At 53.1% G+C, this 22,790-nt stretch overlaps 1 protein-coding gene across 1 annotated transcript; it reads right to left on the reverse strand.

Moving 5' to 3' along the window:
- Positions 1–86: 86 nt before the first annotated feature.
- Positions 87–20,598, reverse strand: TMEM8B (transmembrane protein 8B). The gene is made up of 14 exons (XM_032970988.2): positions 20,277–20,598; positions 18,894–19,083; positions 16,682–16,889; positions 15,764–15,897; positions 14,544–14,648; positions 13,482–13,660; positions 12,105–12,391; positions 11,069–11,162; positions 9,508–9,628; positions 8,525–8,670; positions 7,850–8,028; positions 4,954–5,100; positions 4,504–4,620; positions 87–4,214 (listed from the first exon to the last, which is right to left on the reverse strand). Exons 1-14 carry the CDS (start codon positions 20,338–20,340, stop codon positions 3,882–3,884), a joined length of 2,304 nt encoding a protein of 767 aa, XP_032826879.1. The 5' UTR covers positions 20,341–20,598; the 3' UTR covers positions 87–3,881.
- Between the last annotated feature and the right edge of the window lie 2,192 nt (positions 20,599–22,790).

Raw genomic sequence — 22,790 nt, forward strand, 5'->3', positions numbered from 1 at the left:
TATTTCAATCACATTTTAATTGACAATCTGGGTTATTGTGGCGGGCCCATCAATGAGTAAAACATCAAGAACACAAAAACGACGTATTCCCTCAAATGCTTGAAGCTGTTTAATAAGTACAGAATATTTACACACACGTTAAAAGAAGAATATAAATACCGAATATGGTGATTGCAAGTCATACATTACCATTAATAAACTATGGTCCTGTCCCTGCAGATTTACGGCAAGAAAATTGGTCTTTGATTATTACCCTAACCTGAAGCCCTGAGCAAAAACTAACCCCTGAGCCAAACCCTTAACTATAACCCCTAACTCCCAACCAAAACTTTGGCCTAAACCTTAAGTATAACCTTAATTCCCAACACTAGAACCTAAAACAATAGGGTTAAAGATGTGCATTCAGTTTCAAGGCGATTGTTTAACCGGGTGAAGAACTCGAGACCAGGATGAGTCTCCTTGGCAAGCTTGACCTGGGGCAAGGCATCTTTCTCCTAATAATGGGGAATGAATACGGTGTAAAATCTAATTTCAATACGTAGGCTTTTGCGACCAATGTCTATAATTGAGAGGGGGGGGGGTCAGATCGTGCAATTTCCATCAAACCCAAAAAAAACGTATAAAATCACATTTAGTTTTATTCGGTAAAGTCTTTTATTTTTCGATTTAAAGCTTTCGTGACTGCAAGGATTCATCTTTGGTTCTTTCGGTAAAGTCACGTAGAATGAGAATAAAATAAAATAATACAATAAAATTCTCACGACGTTTCGGCCACATCGCAAGCGGCCGTCTTCACCTGAAGACGGCCGCTTGCGTTGAAAACCCCACCTGAAGACGGCCGCTTGCGTTGTGGCCGAAACGTCGTGAGAATTTTATTGTGTTATTTTATTCTCATTCTACGTGACTTTACCGAAAGAACCAAAGAAGATGAGTCTTTTATTGTTTTATTTTATCTACGTAACTTTACCGAATAAAACCAAAGAGTATGAATCTTTACAGTCACGAAAGCTTCAAATCTAGAAAATCCCATTTGTTTCATTTGTGGTTAACTTTCGAATTTGGCAAATGTTGGACCTTGGCGCCAGCACACAATGGCTTCCTCTTGCCAATTACATCAGGGGACCTTTAACGTCCAATGTGAAACAGATGGCATGTAGTAGTAGGACAGTACTGTATTCTGGTTATTACACCCACGGTAATATGCCTCAGCATCTCAAAGCGCCTTATGTAAAAAAAAACTAATTTCAACCATTCTATTCCATTGCCCTGTGGCAGTCTGGGAGAGATCAAACATTACATCATCAACAACGTGTATATTATTGTGGCCCCCTGATGTAAGACATCTCAGAGCGCAGTTGATTTAGTCTAGGGGACCCCAAGCGGCAACTGTCCCCACGCAGCACGTGTACGTATGATGAACTTGTTTCACACCGTACGTAAGCCAACCGTGCTGATCGGAGGTGCAGCACCAGCCTGCAAATGGGTATTGTCCACCAGTCTTGTTTGTTTTTGTGCTGCCCTTTGTCAATTTCACTGCTATGTTCCTGATGAAACCCTAACCCCAAACAACACTAAACCTGAACCAAAAACCAAGGAAGGTCCGTCATTGGACGAAAACCTGCAGGGACAACTGTGCCACTCAATTTATTTCACCCGCAATCTACAGAGATGGCAGGTAGTCCACTACCTTAATAAAATACACAATCATATCACCGACAAAATGTACATGTAATCGTTTAAAAAGAAAACCCCACAGTGTACTTGCAAAATGAGTCCATTCACCAAATTTGTTACATTTTATACAGTAGTTCCATTAGTCCATTAACCTGAGCTGTAGCAGTAGGAAACACACATAACTCACGTGCGCGTACGATTCACTCGACACTTGCATACGGTACTCAAAAAAATCCACGCACGCATGAGTCATCGTCACGTTATGCAAAATAAATATCTTGTAGAATGTACGTAAATGATCAATGTGCAGTGATTTCCTCTCGTGCATCACAATCACCCGCCCCCCGCCCACTTAACAGATGCAAGGCTAAAAGTCAGAAGTTATACAAAAAATAAAAAGACACCGTTCCCTGTATGTGCAACTTGTAGATACCAGCAATCGCACGTCCATAGCAGCCAACAGAGAGATGTGCGGTGGAGTCGCGACCGTAATTCGCACGGTCACTGTCGCACGCCGAATGACCAACAACGCCTGGAAAAGCACCCGATCTCATCGGAGCTTGGAAGCTAAGCGTGGCCTGGCCTGGCTGGTGCTTGGACAGGCGACCGCCACGCGCACCACAGCTTGTTATAGGCTGTGGGGTTATGTGGTGGGCAGCACGGCGCTCCATTGCGCAACTGTACTTCACTACTCTCAAATACTCCCCCCTGCCTTAACCCAACCCCTGCTGACCAGCATTGAAGCACGGTCAAACAAACTCCGCAAGTCCGCATGGTGCGTTAATGCCTTCATCCAGCAGTGCATTGACACAGGACGGTAGAACGTACGAAACCTGTTGCACACATTTACGCGAGGCCACAACCTCGCCCAAAATCTAAAGCTACCAATTTTCTTGGGAGGCTCCGCCAGGGCACAGTTGTGGGGGGCTGGAACCCCTTCCTGGCATCGACTTCCACCCAACATAAGAGTGGGCCTCAGTCTTTCCGACACAGGGCCTCACCCATTGCTCATAGGCCTCGCCTACTCTTCTCTGTCGACCCTGCCCACTGCACCGGGTAGCCCCACCCTTTGCACGTGTCATCACAAGGGCCAGAACATTTTAAACCCGCAGAGAAAATCCCCATTTACACAGAAGCGTCCGGAGGACACCAGGACAGCTTTTTATGAAATTGAGGTGAGTGTCCCTGCCAAATCAGAAGGTCTGGTTACATTCCATAAACCCCTTAGGTCAGGCACCAATTGGGAGCTACTTACCAACCAGCTAACCTTACAAACCCTGCCGGTCCACGTCACGACACGTTTGTCAGCGGCACACACCTCGGACAGTTGTAAACATAACGCAGGAAGCCAACGCGAATGTTTCTACAGCCCGTGCGATAGAGACTGAATCGATCCCAATACGGTAAGTCCACGTTAAACCGGCCAATTGCATTGCATCATTGCATCAGCATTGCGACAACAACAAAAACTCACAACCGACATGTCCTCTGATGGTGTGAATGTACAGCAGCCAAGGTTTTTGTTGCCTCTTGGGCCAGTGGTAGCCAGCGATTGGCCAAAATTGGGTAGCTGTATTCTAGGAGTGGAAAGATTAAACCGTTCCCTATGATTGAACGAATTGTCACGATTCTGGGTCGTGATTCAATAATCAATTAGTATTTGTAGCACCTCTTTACATCAGAGAACAGTTCTCACCGAAGTGAGTACTCACAGAAGTGGACTTTCCAACCTGCTGTGCCACAGAGTGGTGTTTATCGCATGAAAGTAAAACCAATACATTTAATTCTTAGAGTGCGCAGTCATTGGTGACCATTAATGCACCGGGCCACCATTTTACAAAGCATTAAATGGCAGCGCGTCTAGTGGATTTGGTGGCAATTGAAAAACATTTACCCTTGCACAATTCAACGCATGTTTCGTGAACTTAAGAACCCATACGGACGAGTGTCGATGTTCTCGCGAGCACTAGCAAGGATACAACTGCCGTAGAGTTGCCTCGTTACCCATCTGCAGCCTAAATTAAAAAAATGCCAGTCGCTTCTCTTGCATTGGGTGGCCATCACAAGGCTGTGCGTCAACGCTTTGACAAGGAGCAACTGCAACGCGATCTCGCTGAGCGGCGGAAAAATATCTTGCGACCGCTTAAAAAAATAAAAACAACAACAACAACGTGGGCTCCGAACGAGTAAGCAGGTCACCGTCCGTGCTACAAGGGACACACGCTGTTGACGTTGAGCAGCACTGGCTCGAGAGGCTGAGTGTCGTCCGGCTCGTCGATGCACAGGCGGTAGCCGCAGCCCTTGCGCTGCACCTTCTGCAGCGGCGTGACGCGGCGGCCCCGCGGCGGCAGCAGGAAGGACAGCGAGCCGGCGATGAGCATGTGCCAGAGCGAGTGCGTGTAGTAGTAGTTCTTGTCCGTCTCCACCACCACGTAGAGCATCACGGCCGTCAGCGCGATGACGGTGCCCGGCAGCAGGAAGAAAACCCACCGGCGCCACGACGGCGGGTAGCAGTGCCGGCGCCGCACCATCCGCACCGCCTGCGAGCGGGCGCAACAACACGAGAGCCGCATTACACCACACGCAACCTGCCAATCGACCGCGGTGTACCCATCTATACCACTGGGTAGACAGAGATGGCGGGACGTGGGGGGAGAAATTTTGTCAATTAGTTTCAACTGCCGTGCCGGGAGATCAAACCGAACCGGCGACCCCCCGGATTGGAGAGTTCCCGTGGTGTAATGGTTCCGCCGAGGGGGTGCGCACGCTCTCTCGTGGCGGTGGTGTGGCTGGCTGTGGCTGCTGTATGGTGGCGGTGCGGTGCCTTGCCCAAGCGATCGCCAGCAACACGAGGGCAAAGAGCGTCGGCCCCAGCAGGTTCCACAGTCCGTGTCGGTCCATTTGCACCACCATGGCGAGCACGAGCGCTCCGAGCAAGTACAGCACCTGCGGCGGCAACGCATCAACGTCACAAGGCAGCGGTGGCCAGCACGTGGATCGCGAACAAAATCAAAACAAACACTAACATAGGCAGAGAACATTCATTAGGGCTGATGGCAAATAACAATCCGCGAATAGGAATTCGTACGCAAAAAAACTAATTTCTCCCTAGAGATGATGCTAGTACATTATTGGGTAGAGGAGGGTGTACGACACAACATTTTCCTTTCGTGATCTGACCAAACCAAAAGCCATTTGTTGAGTGTTGAATGTGGCCACACACAGGAGGCGACAGGCTGACGTTGCGCTGAGCGTGTGGCTTAGTTCCCAGGTACGAACCTCTTTGGCAACGGTCTGCAGGCGAGCCATGCAGATGAGGGTGACCCAAACGCACATGAGGGAGCCGAAGAAGTCGCAGTACTGGAGCACGTCGTAATCCATGATGCACAGCACAGTCACCCCGGGCTGGTCGCAGGCGTGGTAAAACTGCAAACAACACAAGAGATCCCCCCATGAAGCCTACATCGACCGTTGGGGCAAGAGCTGGTTAGAGAGTAGTAGCTGCTGAGGTTTAGACACCGCCGCACCAGGTAGTCATTTAAGCCTGAGTTAACCTATGGGACCAGTTAGAGATAACACTCGCCACTGATATTACCAGTGGTTGAGAATGGAACTCGGGGTCACTGGGTTAGTAGCGCAGTGCACTTAACCCCAACATCGCCGCTCTCTACATACCCTCGGGGCAATTTCCATTAGCGAGCACCTGTAAGCACATTCTTACCGCTCCCCATGTCACAAAGACAAAAGATCCTTCATTTTAGTTTTAATATACTGTTGGGGCAAGTGCTGTTAACGACTACCTATGAAGGCCGGCACGGCACACAAGGGGGTGGGTGGCCAGCACCACGCCCAGCCGCGTTTGCCTACCGAGTGGCAATGTTTACACACCGGATCAGGTACTCATTTGAGGCTGAGTTGACCTGAAAGAGGGCCCGAGACCAGTTAAAATATTCGCCACTGTTATTTGATCGTGGGCGGGAATCGAACTCAGGTCACCAGATTGGTAGTGCAGCGCGCTAACCGCTGTGCCGCCGCCTCCCCACGCCACACATGCACAAACACGCCCATACACACATAGACTTCACAGTGCATTACTTAACCATTTTTGTATAGTCAACATGCGGATTTTTCAACAAGGTAATGCCATAGTTTCCACCATATGACAGAACCAATAAAGATCAAGTGACATGTGAGCCAGACTGACAAGTTGGTTTGATTGGCTCTATCGGGCAGAGATAAAAGTCGGCATTATACCTCCACGGTCTCACCCAAGAAGTAACGAATCATAAATAATAACGTTGGTCGTTAAAAAATCCTATGTACAAAGCTAAAATAATGCTGTTTACATCTACGAAGGACGCCGTACAGTCCTCACCTGCGGGTATTTTTATACTAGACAGCACAAGTCGAGGCATGTGCAGGGCATGCAGCTTCAGAGTGATTTATATTTGGCCTGTAAACAATTTACCCACCACGGTGGTTTGTTAAATTACGACGATTTGGAACTGAGATTAGATTCATGAACGGGTTATATATCATCTCCGTTTGTAGCGTTTCTCATTCCCCCCCCTGCCCCATCTCATTTTTCCATCTACAGCCAATTCAATCACTTGTCATGCACTATTCAGGGTCAAGATTAAATTCAATAATCATCAGCACGGTTGGTTATAAGTAGTTCAACATACTTCCATACATTAATTTACGTTCATACGTGGGCTTCCGTGACCAATACCATGAATCATAATTCGTTTCTTTGAACGTGTAGTGTATAATGCAAATTTTCAACGAGGCCCTCCGTCACCCACCCGACGGAGCAAATCAAATCAAGCCCTCACGTGGGTAAACATACCAAATTACTTGGTTTATCAACAAACCGGAGGAGAGATGAAAAGCGAGGAACGTTTTTAAAATATATATATTTTTACGTGTGTTTACATTTCGCTGGAAATGACATCCGGCATCATCAGGTGTTGAGAAAAGCTCAGCTCTCGTGTGAGTGAGCTTCGCGGATAATCATTCTTTTTTTTGGACAAACAGTTACGTGAGAGCATGTCTCCAAAGCATTCAAAATATTAACGCTAAATCTAATTACAATGCACGTGATGATTCACTAACTAGCTATTTGACAAAAAGCCACAATTAGGGATTGTGATTTGTATTGTTTTTATTCTGTCTCATGTGTGAAGTGTTGTCCTCCATTAGGCTTGATTGAATAGGGATGTACAGATTCAATTAATTGTTGCTTATTAGAGCAGCGATTCATTATCTACAGTCACAGAATGACCCCCTGTGACTGCAGGTGGTAATGTCGACTCGTTATAGACAAGATATGCGAACTGAAAAACAACGATTCTGCCAACAGCACCTCAAGTAGGAATCGATCCCCAAAGATTCTTCGACTGTCATTTCCGAAGCTCGTGATACACCCGTTGAATCACGAGTGTAAGAATCGAGTGTTTTTGGATTTGTGTACATTTTGTAGGTCGACTCGGCCTCAAATGAGTACCTGGTGCGATGTGTAAACATCGCCACTCGGGCATGGTGCTAGCCACCCACTCCCCCTTCGTGCGCTGTACGGGCCTTCATATGGTCTTGCGAACAGCCCTTGCCCCAAAAGTCTGTTAAGGCCAAACGGGGGGTCTTTGTCTTTGTTTGATTGTGTACGCGCAATGAGTTCACGCGACCCCCTGCAGCCACTGGAGGAGCTACATTCACGAGAATGTTGAACAGAGATTCGAGTCTTCAAATCAAATGTAGTCCCCCGAATTGCTACGATTCGTCAGAATCACCGAGAAAGGTGGGAGGACGAGTAGTGTTGACTTTGCGGAGGGAATAAAATCCGAGACATATCATGGCAAGATGATTATCTCAATATCGGAAGAGGGGAGGAACTGTATGTGAATGTATTGCATTGAGTGGTATTATTATTATTATGACACAACTGACAAAAACCATGTCCCAAGAAGACTTACAGATTTCCCAGGAAAAGCCACTCGGCAAAGGCCAATCCTGGAAAAACCAGGACAGGTGGCAACCCAAACAGCCAACGAGTGAAAGAAATCATTCCACCCATACTTCACCGCGGGCGTAGCAAGGCAACGCATGGCACAACCCGTGGCATACACAAACGACGAGTCAGCCTCAGCAGGCGCAAGCCCGCACGGCGCGACCTCACCGTGGAGAAGAACATGGTGTAGGTGTAGACGGAGGCTTCCATGAGGAGGTGGTTACGCAGGGCGATGACGATGGGCGGGATGAAGAGAAGGTTGCTGAACGTGAGCAGAATCACGTGGATCATCTGCTCCCTGTAGGACAGAGCGTTTCTGCCATCCGTACAGCCCCAGCCATCCCAATCTGCACACCACAAGAGCAGCAGCAGCAGCCGCCATTCACCACTTAGTGATGACGACTTCACCACACCGCTTGTGCCAGGCTAGGTGCACTTTGAGGCCACTTCCAAGTGTGGTTAGGCACGCAGTAAGGATGTCACAGGCCTGATCCCAGGTGGCATGGGCTAACTTACTGAGATGACTGGAAGATGCACTGCCTGTGCTCCCCAGTGGCACAGTGGGCACACATGCACACAAGCAGAGCAAATGCAAAGATCCGGCGTATAGCATCTATAAAAACTTGCACAGCCAAAACAAATTAAAATGTCACGGGGTGTGCAAGCGTCGAACGTGCCAATTATCACCGTTTCGACTCGCCAAGCAGTCGCGAGCCGGCGGAAGATTCTCACGAACCAAATTTAGCGACCAGGAACGACAAGTTCCTGCTTGAAACTACGTCAAAGCAACACTCTGGAAATGGTCAGAATAGAATCCAGGAAGCCGGTGCGTCGAGTGCTCACCGGCGCGGCAGCGACAGGCAGCCAGCATGTAGGAGTAGGAGCGCAAGAGGTGGCACTCCCCGTACGTCCCGCAGCTGTCGATGCACGGCGACAGGAACATGCGGAGGCTGACCTGGGCGCTCGTGTTGGCGCACTCCGCCAGGGAGCTGGCAACAAAGACGAGCGGGGGAGGCGTTGAAGCGCGCGATATCCAAGGCAGGCGCGCGTGCGGGTGCACACACAACGTGATTATAATGATCACACGGCCAAGTGTGTTTGGCGTCACACAGCTCGTACGCAAAACACACGGAGGGACGCAGAGACACACACACACAGCACAGAAACACAAATTCACACAGCTACAACAGATTCCATTCACCACGAAGAGACGGCACCTGAGCCGCATCACTTGTGAGAGGCTAGGTGCACTGTGAGGCCACGTGACGTGTTGAAGACTCGCTGCTGTCGGGATGTCACAGGCCAGACCCAGAGGCGTTTTTGGGCAAGGTGCACCACCCGCGCTCCCCAATGTATGTATGTTGAACTTCTTTTGTGCCGTGCATAGCCAACCATGTTAATCGGAGCTGCGGATTACTGTCCCACTCACAGACGCACAAACATTCATACAGACATAGACAAAGACCTCCCCCAATAAAACCTTAACAGACTGTTGGGGCAAGTGCTGTTAGCAAGACCGGAGCGGCACAAGAGAGGGTGAGTGGCCAGCACCAAGCCAGAACGCCTTCGTCTCCCGAGTGGCGATGCGTATGCACTGGACAAGGTACTAATTTAAGGCTAAGTCTACCTAGGGGAGGCCCAGGTCCGGTTCAAATAATCGTCACTGCTGTTGGCCGTGAGCGGGAATCAAAATCAGGTCGCCGGGTTTGTAGCGCAGCGTGCTAACCGCTACACCACCGTTCCCCACACAGACGCGCACAGAGACACGCACTCACACACACACACAGCAATACGACTGTGGGTGGCTGCCAGTGTCTTGTGTGTACCTGTTTGTCCCGCAGAGGGTCCGCAGCGTCACGTACCAGCGCCCCGGCTGGGGAAAGGGCAGCAGCAGGCGAGCCCGTTCGGCTCCGGGCCGAACCCACACTAGGCTGCCCTCGGAGCTCACTGTAGTGCAAGCAGCGGAAGCAACTCCGTCAGCACAGCAACACGCACCGCTCAACCGCCACTGTCTGATCCACGTTCGGATAGATATTTTGGGTTCGGCCAACTAGTTGGTAGTGGTGGCCTCTTTATATGGGGCGCCACTGTGGCGAGATGTTAACTACCTCGACTCGTACACAGGAGGTCGTGGGTTTGATCCCAACCCTGATGCCTGTATATTTAGGGTTTGCATGTTCTCCCCGTGGTCGTGTGGATTTTTCTCCGGGTCCTCCGGTTTTTCCCTCCATATTAGAATCAACGTCACGCGTTTAGAGTATTTGGCTGCGATAAATTTCCACGTGATAAGCCACTTCATTGAGCTATCACTTGTGGCCAGGTCGCTTCTGAAAAAAAGCCACATAGCTCAGTGGTGAGCCTTACCTGGTAAAGGGTCCTTGCCTGAAAGGTAGTTGTGTTATGGATGAAGGTATTGAGGGTTGTTTTTTGTTGTTAATCGTGCTTGTGGACCACTGCCAACGCAGCAGCATCGCCAACAGACTTTTTTGGCAGTGAGGGTTAAATGACAAGAACTTTGGCATAAAACTACTAAATGTGGTTTTACCCAAACAAAAAATAAATGTGGATCAAAGCATTGGCTACAAAGACCTACATTTAAACCTCCACCCTCTGTGGGCGGATTACCTGGGTTGTGGATTAACCGTGCTCAGGAAGTTATTTGTATATTTATTTGTATTATTTAGTAGCTGCTATTCGTTTGTTGGGGGTGAGTCAAGCCGTGTCCACGTGGCCGCAAACACGTAGCTGGCGAGCGCGTTAAATGGATTACGTCACGATGTGATAAATACAGATGATACACTCCACGTCCTGGGAGGGTATCAGTGTGTGGCGTCGCGGTGATGACACGTAGGGTGAGTGTCAGTGCGTGGCGTCGTGGTGATGACACGTAGGGCGAGTGTTGGTGTGGCGTTGTGGTGATGACACTTAGGGTGAGTGTCAGTGCGTGGTGTCGTGGTGATGACACGTAGGGTAAGTGTTGGTGTGGCGTCGTGGTGATGACGTGTAGGGTGAGTGTCGGTGCGTGGCATCGTGGTGATGACGTGTAGGGTGAGTGTCGGTGCGTGGCGTCGTGGTGATGACGTGTAGGGTGAGTGTCGGTGTGGCGTCGTGGTGATGACGTGTAGGGTAAGTGTCAGTGCGTGGCGTCGTGGTGATGACGTGTAGGGTGAGTGTCGGTTCGTGTCGTCGTGGTGATGACACGTAGGGTAAGTGTTGGTGTGGCGTCGTGGTGATGACACGTAGGGTGAGTGTCAGTGCGTGGCGTCGTGGTGATGACGTGTAGGGTGAGTGTCAGTGCGTGGCGTCGTGGTGATGACGTGTAGGGTGAGTGTCAGTGCGTGGCGTTGTGGTGATGACGTGTAGGGCGAGTGTCGGTGCAGTGCTCACTGGTGCTGCACGCCAGGGTGGAGTTGAGTGAGACGAGCGGCACGTCCGGGTTCAGGCAGGCGAGCACCGTCACGTTGTGGCCTTGCACGGAGCTCTGTGCACACACACACATGGGCATGGGGGGGGGGGGGGGTACACGTGTATGTCTATGACAAAGATCCACCCGTATAGTCTAAGACTACGGGGTAAGTTCTGTTAGTGTGCCTACCTATGAAAGCCGGCACGGCGCGAAAGCAGGTGGGGTGTTGTTAGCACCACGCCTGGCCACTTCCGTCTACCCAGTGCTGATGTTTACAAACTGCAGCCAGGCACCCATTGAAGGCTGAGTTGACCTAGGTGAGACCCAAGACCAGTTCAGATATTCGTCACGGATGTTGCTCGTTACTGGGAATCGAACACTTCGTTCAAGGGCCTCTCGCAGTGACAGAAGTTCACTGAAAGCACCAAAATTAAAAACGCAGCTTTACCACGTCGAAAATCATTCCCCCTCAAGTACGCGATAAGCACGGCTCGGATGCTTGCAGCGATGGATATCATTTGCAGACCGTTCCAAAGTGGTAGGTCTCAAGTGACCGTGGGCCGTATGGAGATGAAGCTGTGGGTCGCATCCGGCCAGCGGGCTGTCAGCTTCCCACCCCCGCCCAAGCCGCGGTGTCGAGGTGTTAACCACCTCGCTTGGTGTGCGGGGGGTCGTGGGTTCGATCACGACCCTGACGCATTTCTATTTGGAGTTTGCGTGTTCTCCCCGTGGTCGTGTGGATTTTTCACATTTAGAATCAACATCATGCGTTTAGAGTGTCTGGCTGCTATAAATGTCCACATGATGATAAGCCACTTCGTTGAGCAATCATTTGTGGAGGGGGGGGGAGGGGGTCGCTTCTGAAAAAAAAAGACTATATAAGCCCAGTGGGCCATACCTGTTAAAATAAAAATAGCTTAGATTTAGTTTAGTCCCCGTGCACGAGTCGAAAAATTGCCGCTCCATCTCCCGCCGCGTCCGGAAGGAAAAAAAAGAAAAAAAAAACCCACATCTCACCATATTGAGCGCGATCTCAAAGTTGAGCGTGGCTCCCCCGTCAAGCAGCGGCCCCAGCTGCAGGCTGAGCGTGACGGGCGAAGCGCTGGTCACCGTCACGTTGGGGCCGTAGAAAACGAAGAACTGCGTCGACAGCGTGTTGAGGTCGTTGCGCAACGTGGGCCGCACGGGCAGGCACAGCTCGGGGACGCCGGCGGGGACGTCGGTCCTCGCGCTCCAGTTTCCCGACGGCGACAGGTCCGCGTCGCGCTGGTACCCGCTGGCGGCGGGGCCATACTGGGAGCAGTCTGCGAGGAGGTTGTGGGGAGGGGGGGTGGGGGGGCGGGGTGGAATGGAATGGAAAGTGGTGGCGACAACCAAGTGGTCAACTCTGACCCTCCACATTGTCCATTTAATGACCCGAGTTTCATGCGCAGATGGGCTGTACAGTAAAACCTTGGAATGCGAGTACCTTGGTCCGCGAGTGTTTTGCGAGACGAGCAAAAATTTTAAATTAATTTTAACTTGATGAACGAGCGAGGTCTTGCAATGCGAGTAGTGTACGTATACGCTTTGTCTGCCGAGCATCACGTGATCACAACTGAGCCGATGGTTCTTCTCTCTCGTATAGTCAACATCCGTGCGAGCGTATACTGTTTACTATAGTGTTGTGACCACGTGTGTGTGCGTAAAGCATTTTTTTTAATTTTGTGTCCAAGTGTAGTGACTGTTCTTTAGTAACTGTACTGCAACAATGGCCCCCATGAAATCCTCAAAAGGAGGCAAAAGCAAGTGTCATTGGATAGGTTCCTTGTTAAAATCGCACACAAAGAAAAAAGTGAGCCAACAGATGGCAGTGATTCCGTTATTGACAGTGAAAGTCGTCCTACACAATAACCCTCCTCTCCTCTCTCTCGTCTCCCTCACACCAGCCACGATTACATTTAATTAAAAAAATTGATTACTTTATATTAAATTGAAACAATAAAAATATAAAAAGGTATTTTGTATTAATCATTTTTATATGAATATTTTTGGGTTGTGAAACGAGTCATCTGAGTTTCCATTATTTCTTATGGGGAAATTCACTTTGATATACGAGTGCTTAGGATTACAAACACGTTTCTGGAACGAATCATGCTCGCAATCCAAGGTTTTACTGTACGTCGCAAAGCCACACGCGTGGGAAGGGGGTGCTGTATCCCGATGACATAATCGACCCGCGTACCAACCAGGTTCGACCCCGCTTAGCTTCCGCTGCCAAACAAGACGTGGCGCACACGCGCACACCCGCATGCATTCGGTGCGATTCCGTTGTAGCGGCAACCGGCGGCCGGGTGCGGAACCCCCACCCAGCTCCACCCCACACCCCTCCCACCACCCGACGCACGGGCGCACCTGTGACGAGCGCGGAGATGAGGAAAGTGACGTTGGCGTTTGTGGCGAGCTTCTCCACGGAGATGTAGTACCACACGCCCCACAGGGGCGACACGGAGAGCGAGCATTCGGCTCCTCCGCTCGGGCAGTCCCGCGTGCTCGAGTTGCTCACCGGCGGAGCTTTGGGGCGGAGCTGAATTCTGAATTCGCGGGTCGGGTGACAAAAACGGACAAATGACATTTTTGCGACGCGAAAGCGTGTTTGCAATTAAACTAATTTTCATTCGTTGTCAAATCGTTTACAGTATATACGTGTGTGTGTGTGTTCATCTATAGGTCTCCCATGTGTTTTCAGGTCGTTACCGAGCGGCACTGTTCGACGTTTCGCTTTGCTGGGCAGCTTCTTCAGTTGCACCAAACGACGACACGTGGTACGACATCGGAGAGCCCCACAGCGCAGCCACGAATAGCGACGTAGCAGTAAGACGGATTTTGTCACTCTCCCCCCCCCGCCCCCCCCCCCCCCGCCGACTGAGTGATCAGTGCCACGTCACGAGATTAAAAAAAGAACCAATTCGGAATTCTCACAACAGCGGTGGAATCTTTTCACGTGAAAAGAACGGCCCAAGGGGGTGGGAATCGCAGAGTCATTACCTCTTGAGATTCCTTCTAGTGATCTCTGATCCACATGGTAGGAGGGTTGCACTTTTTCATCCCACACTGCCCACAGAGCAATATTTATCACACGACAGTCGATCCAATATTTTTAATATTCAGAGATAAAATTTGGCCAAATTAATTGGAGATAAAAAAATTGGGGGGGGGAAGGGGGGGGGTGACCGGGCTAAGACCATCATCTCACTGAACTTGAGAAGCGGGTCTGTAATCACAGGCAGTGGCTGAAACCTGGATTCGAACCCAGGCTCTCGGCGGTGCCGGCTCAGCGCTCCGACCTCCAAGCCACCCGGCCACCCACTCCGCCATTTTCCCTTTGAAGCTTCACATTTAAAAGAACCGTCAACGCTGAGCACAAACAGAGGCGAGTTTGCGTCGTGTTGAACGCATCTCTTTACGCCACCCTACCTGATGGGACAGCTGGTAAGGGAGCCATTCCCCGCCTGGCTGCCAGCCACGGAACAGTTGGTGACGGAGAGAGTCAGGAGGGTGGAAAACTCCGGGACGTACACCCTGCAGAGACACGCGGTCACACGGCCAAACATTGTGCATTGTGACACTGAACATAAATGTTGCGCCTGATTGCAGGCAAATTATAGGTTTCATTTAGAGGACGCACCGTTTGTGCTCATCTGCGCCGTGCTCCTAATTGAACGATGTTTTTCAAACCCAATCACCATTCAAAGACCCCTGACGTCGTCACGTTTTTAGAAACTAAAGGAAGCTTGAGCACGGTTAGTACCGTATTTTCCTGCATATAACCCGCAGACGCATGTACCCCGAAATAATTGCGTTTTGTGTAAAACAAATTTCAGATAGCCTGCACCTCCATATACCCCGCAGGGTCTTGTTTTGTTCGTAAAAAGTGGTATACCCCGTGGGTTATATGCGGGAAAATACGGTACTTGCGTGGGTGATTGCCCGGGAATACCAGGCGCTGTAGGCTTGGGCTGCGAGGTGGCTAGATGGACGCAGTTTTATGTGCATCCCTTTTACGTGCACGGTGCAATCACTTGGAGTTCTCCGGTTGCTGTCTTCCCAAATTAATCCATTGGCCTCCCCCGCACTGTAATTCTGAGGTTCGAGTACGATCAAAGATAAGAATTAGCCGGAACGTGACGCTTTGGGAGGGAATATTTACGTGACTCGCCCACTGTGCGCTCATCCAGCTGTGCCGATCTCTCAGTATAACCCCTGCGTGTGTGTGTGGGTTTTCTCCGGGTCCTCGTGTTTCCTCCCGCACGAGGTCAAACAGTTTAAGGAATTGGCCAATCATCTGAATTTGGCCCTCTTGAAAACAAGTCTCAAGCCTTAGTGATGAGGCTTTCATCAGTAAATAAATGGAATTATGTTTAGTTATTATTCTCAGTGGCTATGATCAAACAAAACACCTGGAATGCACTCCATCTCATCAGACAAACGCTGAGTGTTGAATGGCGGTTGTTGTTGTTACAGGCTGCCGTGGGGTTTTATTGTGAGCAATAGAGGGACAGTGCAACATACTTCCATTGCTGTTCTATGTTCGATGCTCTCCGCCTTCGCGGCCCTTTTCAGGAATGCGTCCGTAACGCGTCAAACGGGGAGCCACCCTTACGAAAACCGAATCCACGTGGGGATCGAGCACTCACTTGCTCAGCACACTGCTGTTGCCATTCAAAATGTCCAGCGGCAGGGGTGAGTGCGGGTAGAGGATGGGCAGCCCCGTGACGCGCTGCACAATCAGCTGTGGCTGAAACAAGTAGTGGCACTCGGCCGTGAGGCCCTGTCGGGTTCCACGCACACATACAACACGCAGTATAAATACACACAGCAACAATAGTAACAACATCCCCAGCACAAAGTCTTACAAAAGCCCCCCATGCACAAATGCACACAAGCTTCAGTGTTAAACAAGCATGTAAGACTTCAAGTCCATTACAAGCCTGGACGTGTGCATTGTTTATCCCGTCTCGCCAATAAATTCGTATCAACCGTCTCAGATACTTGTGTTCGAATGCCAACAATTTATTTTCGGGATGTTTAGTTAGAGTCCAAGCTCTCCGATTCACACAGTAAAAACAGATATCACTCCTGCCTCAAATACCCTTTTCTTTAAACACAAAGACAAAGATCCCCCATATAACCTTGACGGAATGTTGGAGCAAGTGCTGTTAGCGAGCACTTATGAAGGCCGGCATAACACGAGAGGGTGGGTGGCCAGCACCACGCACAGCCGCCTTTGTCTCCCAAGTGGCAATGTTTACACACCGGACCAGGTACTCATTTTGAGGCTGAGTTGACCGAGAGGAGGCCTAGGACTGGTTCAGATAATCGTCACTGGTGTTGGCCGTGAGCGGGAATTGAACTCGGGAGGCCGGGTTCATAGCACAGCATGCTAACCTCTACACTACACACATATACACTTAGGTCTCTTCTTTTCAAATGCGATTTCAAACGAAAACCTACCCTGCTAACACAATATGCCTCTAGAATTCCTTCTCAGAGCCCACTGCATCAAAGTCCTCCACGCCACCTCAACCTTTTCTCAGGTCTCCCTCCGCACGTACCTTGACCGAAATCTTGCCGTCGTCGCGCGGCAGATGGGCAGCCAGAAACCACGGGCCGGGCAGCGGGGCGGTGATGTTGAGGCTGCCCGTGGTCTTGTTGGGCGACACCCAAGGCAACGTGAGGCTCAGCAGGCCAGGCACGAGCGTGTTGTCGGGAAAGCTGGTATTGAGGGGGTTTATAACCGGAGGTGCCCCCGCCCGCAGGTACCTGCACGCAGCGTCAAGAGCAAAAAAAATTACACGCTGCAGTGTAATCGAAGCGCCTCGGTATCACGCAGAGAGGCGGCCCAAGAAATGACTCAATCGGTATAAACGCATGGGAATCATCGCCCACCTAATGACTTAATCCCCACTGGCTGGGCAGGCGCCAAGTCAACTTGTGCCACATAGGGGGCGGACAGCTGCCACTGGGGGTTGCCGCCCTTTCAAAAGTGTTGAGTGGGAGCTGCGACGCAGGTCGCTTATCGTGCCCAATATGCCGGGGTGTCTCTGAGTGAGCGCTTAAAAAAAAGTATCATTAATATTAACACGTCACATGCCACCTCAGCTATTCCACTGCCCTGTGGGGGTCTAGCCTAAGGCAACTCCAGTGGCAACCATACCTCAAGATGCACAAGGTCTACGCAGCACCGGATTTCAAAATGGGTACAGTATATGCCAATATGGGGGCTAATGTTGCCAGGCGAGTTTTACCACCTGAATAATTTGGCAAGTTTCGAACCATGACTCTGGCACACATCACCTACACTATAAAAAAATAACTTGGCAACGATATTTAACATCCACTATAAAGCAGATGCCACATTTTTTTTTAAATAATACACCAGCAGTATTATTTATTTTCCCAGGTAAGGCCCACTGAGCTATGCAACTCTTTTTCAGAAGAGACCTGGCCACAAGTGGTAGCTTAACGAAGTGGCTTATCACGAGGAAATGTATAGCAGCTAAATACATGCTAAATGCATATTGATTCCAGATGTAGAGGGAAAAACCGGAGGACCCGGAAAAAAAATACACACGACCACGGGGAAAAAATGCAGACTTCAAATATACAGCAGGCGTCAGGGTCGAAATAGAACCCATGACCTCCTGCATACCAGGTGGGGTAGTTAACATTTCACCATGTGGCGCCCGCAGAGCTCAAACAAAGGGGGGCAAGGAGGCATGGAAGTGAGAGGTGGAGTGCGATAGATTTTGCCAAGCTCTCTTCTGCTGCCCCACAACGTGGCCCTGCAGCCTGTAACACCTGTTATGCACATAAGGCGCCCATCAAAGCACAACCCAGGCTCAACCCTGCTTTGGCTTCCGAGAGTGGTCACGATCGGGCGCGTTCCAGTTATTTAGCAACAGCCAGCGAACACACGGGATAATAAAATCGAGGCACGTAATGATGCATCGATTAAAATTAATTCACATTGATTACTATCCCTAAGATTAGGGGTTTAAAGATGCAACGAGTGATTCATCACTTGAAATAAATTATTGTGCTCGTAATTGCGAACATCTTGTTGTACGGGCAAAAATCAATACGAATAGTCAACATGACTCAGAGTGCCGATTCAACTATTGATTTCGTTTTACATAAACGTGAATGTACTGGCCAGCCGTAAGCTGCAGGGATTACATGAATACATTTACGTATAATTGATACAAATGGAAGTCTTACTTCCTGCGATTCGACGTGTGAACTGATGCAACGTTTTAACCCCTCCATGAAGACAAACACACAATAACATTTACTGCATTCTTGAATCCAACCACAAACCCATATATCAATGAATTCGAATCGCTCGGAGGAATGTGAAGGGTCATTTACAATACCGGCACTGCCGGTTTAAGGACACCAAGTTCCATCATAGCCAGAAGGGTTCTAAGCGACTCAAGAGGTCAGAGATACGAGTAACCGCAGGGAACCTGTGTTCGAATACGGGCAGCCGTTTGCGATTAAACCGGGTTCTCACGGCTCCGCGAGGCAATGGGTGCACACACAACAACAACAATAACAACACACAACCCCGTTACATTTTTAAGTGTGCCGAGTACCGACACACTCATAACCACAATGCACACAACGGCATTATGACAAAAGCGCAACATCTCATATGACGGTGGGTATGGGTCTGTATTTCTGCGGGTGCTGTTTTTACACAATCGGCACAACCGCTGGCGAAGACGACAAAAAATTAGGTTTTCAAGTGTGGAGGTCACGTACACGAATATGTCATGGTCGGGGCAGTCCTGTCCCAGCCCTGCGCCTCTCTCTTTAAACGCCACCAGGTTCCAAAGCGCCAGCGTCGTGTCCTCGGGCAGCGAGAAGTGGAAGAGCTTCACGTTGGTGTAGGAGTGGTAAAAGGAGAGTTTCTCGGGACCTTGGGTGAAGTATTCAGTGACGACTCGCAATCCTGAGCGTGGGAAGGTGTCAGGGGGAGAGAGAGTTTGGGGAGAGGTAATGAAAACATTGTCCGTACACAGTCGCCATCGTCAATATACTGCTGGATGCAGGACTCCACACACCGTGCAGACGGTGGGGGTTGTTTGATTGTACTTCACAGTGTGGGTTGACAACACAAAAACAACACCCAGTCGCGTACACCACCCAGCACCACACAACACCCAGCACCACACAACACCCAGCACCACACAATACCCAGCACCACACAACACCCAGCACCACACAACACCCAGCACCACACAACACCCAGCACCACACAACACCCAGCACCACACAACACCCAGCACCACACAACACCCAGCACCACACAACACCCAGCACCACGCAATACCCAGTTCCACGCAACACCCAGCTCCACGCAACACCCAGCACCACACAACACCCAGCTCCTAACAACACCCAGCTCCTTACAACACCACACAACACCCAGCTCCACGCAACACCCAGTTCCACGCAACACCCAGCTCCACGCAACACCTAGCTCCTAACAACAGCCAGCTCCTTACAACACCACACAACACACAGCTCCACACAACACCCAGCTCCTTACAACACCCAGCTCCTAACAACAGCCAGCACCACACAACACCCAGCTCCTAACATCAGCCAGCTCCTTACAACACCACACAACACCCACCTCCTTACAACACCGCACAACACCCAATACCACACAACACCCAGCACCACCACAACAATCAGCACTACCACAACAATCAGCACTACCACAACACCCAGCACCACCACAACACCCAGCACCACAACACCCAGCACCACCACAACAATCAGCACTACCACAACACCCAGCTCCTAACAACACCCAGCACCACCACAACACCCAAGCACCACCACAACAAAATTACACGATAACAACACCCAGGCCCATATGTAACACTAAGTATACAACGCAACACCAGTCACCACACAACGCACAGACAACACCATCACAACAATCAGCACTACCACAACACCCAGCTTCTAACAACACCCTGCACCACCACAACAATCAGCACTACCACAACACCCAGCTCCTGACAACACCCAGCTCCTGACAACACCCATCACCACCACAACACCCAACGACCCCAACAACCTGGCCGCGGACCCGGCCCCGGCCCCATCTCTCCCCCCCGCCACTGCCCTCACCTGAGCCGGCACGCAGGCACAGCGCGAGGCTCAGGACGAGGCCCGGGAGGAGCCCCGAGCCCATGGCCCCCCGGAGCGGTCGCGGTGGCGGTGGTCGAGAGCTCACGGGGTCACTGGGCTACCCGGTCACTCCTCACTGCCCGACGCACCACCACCACCACCTCATCATCATCATCGTCGTCGTCGTCGTCCTCGTCGTGCCGCCTGCCGCTTCGCGTTCCTCATCGCCCGGAAGCCGCACCTGCGCGTGACGTCACCGCGGCCGGCGCCGCCACGTGACCGTCGCGCGGTTGCCAATGGCAGCGCGGTGACGTCACGATCCCCCCACCCCTTACCCCCACACCCGCCCACCCCTTACCCCCCCACCCGCCCACCCCTTACCCCCCCCACCCACCCGCCCACCCCTTACCCCCCCCACCCACCCACCCGCCCACCCCTTACCCCGCCCACCCCTTACCCCCTCCCACCCACCCGCCCACCCCTTACACCCCCCACCCACCCCTTACACCCCCCACCCACCCTTACCCCCCCACCCCCCACCCGCCCCTTACCCCCCCACCACCCCACCCCCCACCCCTTACCCCCCACCCACCCACCCGCCCACCCCTTACCCCCCCCCACCCACCCGCCCACCCCTTACCCCCCCACCCACCCGCCCACCCATTACCCCCCCCACCCACCCACCCGCCCACCCCTTACCCCCCCCCACCCACCCGCCCACCCCTTACCCCCCCCAGCCACCCCTTACCCCCCCCACCCACCCACCCGCCCACCCCCCACCCGCCCGCCCACCCCTTACCCCCCCCACCCGCCCGCCCACACCTTACCCCTCCCACCCGCCCACCCCTTACCCCCCCCACCCACCCACCCCCCCACCCACCCACCCCCCCACCCCTTACCCCCCCCACCCCTTACCCCCCCCCACCCACCCACCCACCCGCCCACCCCTTACCCCACCCACCCGCCCACCCCTTACCCCACCCACCCGCCCACCCCTTACCCCCCCACCCGCCCACCCCTTACCCCCCCACCCGCCCACCCCTTACCCCCCCCACCCGCCCACCCCTTACCCCCCCCCACCCGCCCACCCCTTACCCCCCCCCACCCGCCCACCCCTTACCCCCCCACCCGCCCACCCCTTACCCCCCCACCCGCCCACCCCTTACCCCCCCACCCGCCCACCCCTTACCCCCCCCACCCGCCCACCCCTTACCCCCCCCACCCGCCCGCCCACCCCTTACCCCCCCCACCCGCCCGCCCACCCCTTACCCCCCCCACCCCCGCCCACCCCTTACCCCCCACCCCCGCCCACCCCTTACCCCCCCACCCGCCCACCCCTTACCCCCCCCACCCGCCCACCCCTTACCCCCCCCCACCCGCCCACCCCTTACCCCCCCACCCGCCCACCCCTTACCCCCCCCACCCGCCCACCCCTTACCCCCCCCCACCCGCCCGCCCACCCTTACCCCACACACCCGCCCACCCCTTACCCCCCCACCCCACCCGCCCACCCCTTACCCCCCCCACCCACCCGCCCACCCCTTACCCCCCCACCCACCCGCCCACCCCTTACCCCCCCCACCCACCCGCCCACCCCTTACCCCTCCACCCACCCGCCCACCCCTTACCCCCCCACCCACCCCTTACCCCCCCCCACCCCTTACCCCCCCACCCACCCCTTACCCCCCCACCCACCCCTTACCCCCCCACCCACCCCTTACCCCCCCAACCCACCCCCTTACCCTCCCCCACCCCCCCCACCCACCCCTTACCCCCCCCACCCACCCCTTACCCACCCCACCCGCCCACCCCTTACCTTCCCCACCCACCCCTTACCCCCCCCCACCCACCCCTTACCCCCCCACCCACCCCTTACCCCCCCCACCCACCCCTTACCCCCCCCACCCACCCCTTACCCCCCCCACCCACCCCTTACCCCCCCACCCACCCCTTACCCCCCCCACCCGCCCACCCCTTACCCCCCCCACCCGCCCCTTACCCCCCCCCCCACCCGCCCATCCCTTACCCCCCCCACCCACCCACCCACACCCGCCCACCCCTTACCCCCCCTACCCACCCGCCCACCCCTTACCCCCCACCCGCCCACCCCCCACCCCTTACCCCCCCACCCGCCCCTTACCCCCCCCCACCCGCCCACCCCTTACCCCCCCCCACCCACCCCTTACCCCCCCACCCACCCCCTTACCCCGCCCACCCACCCCTTACCCCCACCCCCCCCACCCCTTACCCCCCCCCACCCACCCCTTACCCCCCCCCACCAACCCCTTACCCCCCCCACCCACCCCTTACCCCCCCCCACCCACCCCTTACCCCCCCACCCACCCCTTACCCCCCCACCCACCCCTTACCCCCCCCACCCGCCCACCCTTACCCCCCCCACCCGCCCCTTACCCCCCCACCCCGCCCGCCCCCCCCCACCCGCCCACCCTTACCCCCCCCACCCGCCCCTTACCCCCCCACCCGCCCGCCCATCCTTTACCCCCCCACCCGCCC

This window comes from Petromyzon marinus, chromosome 44 (genome assembly GCF_048934315.1).
Source record: "Petromyzon marinus isolate PM22_M1 ecotype Great Lakes invasive population chromosome 44, UKy_Petmar_22M1.pri1.0, whole genome shotgun sequence".
In the NCBI taxonomy this organism is placed as follows: Eukaryota; Metazoa; Chordata; class Hyperoartia; order Petromyzontiformes; family Petromyzontidae; genus Petromyzon; species Petromyzon marinus.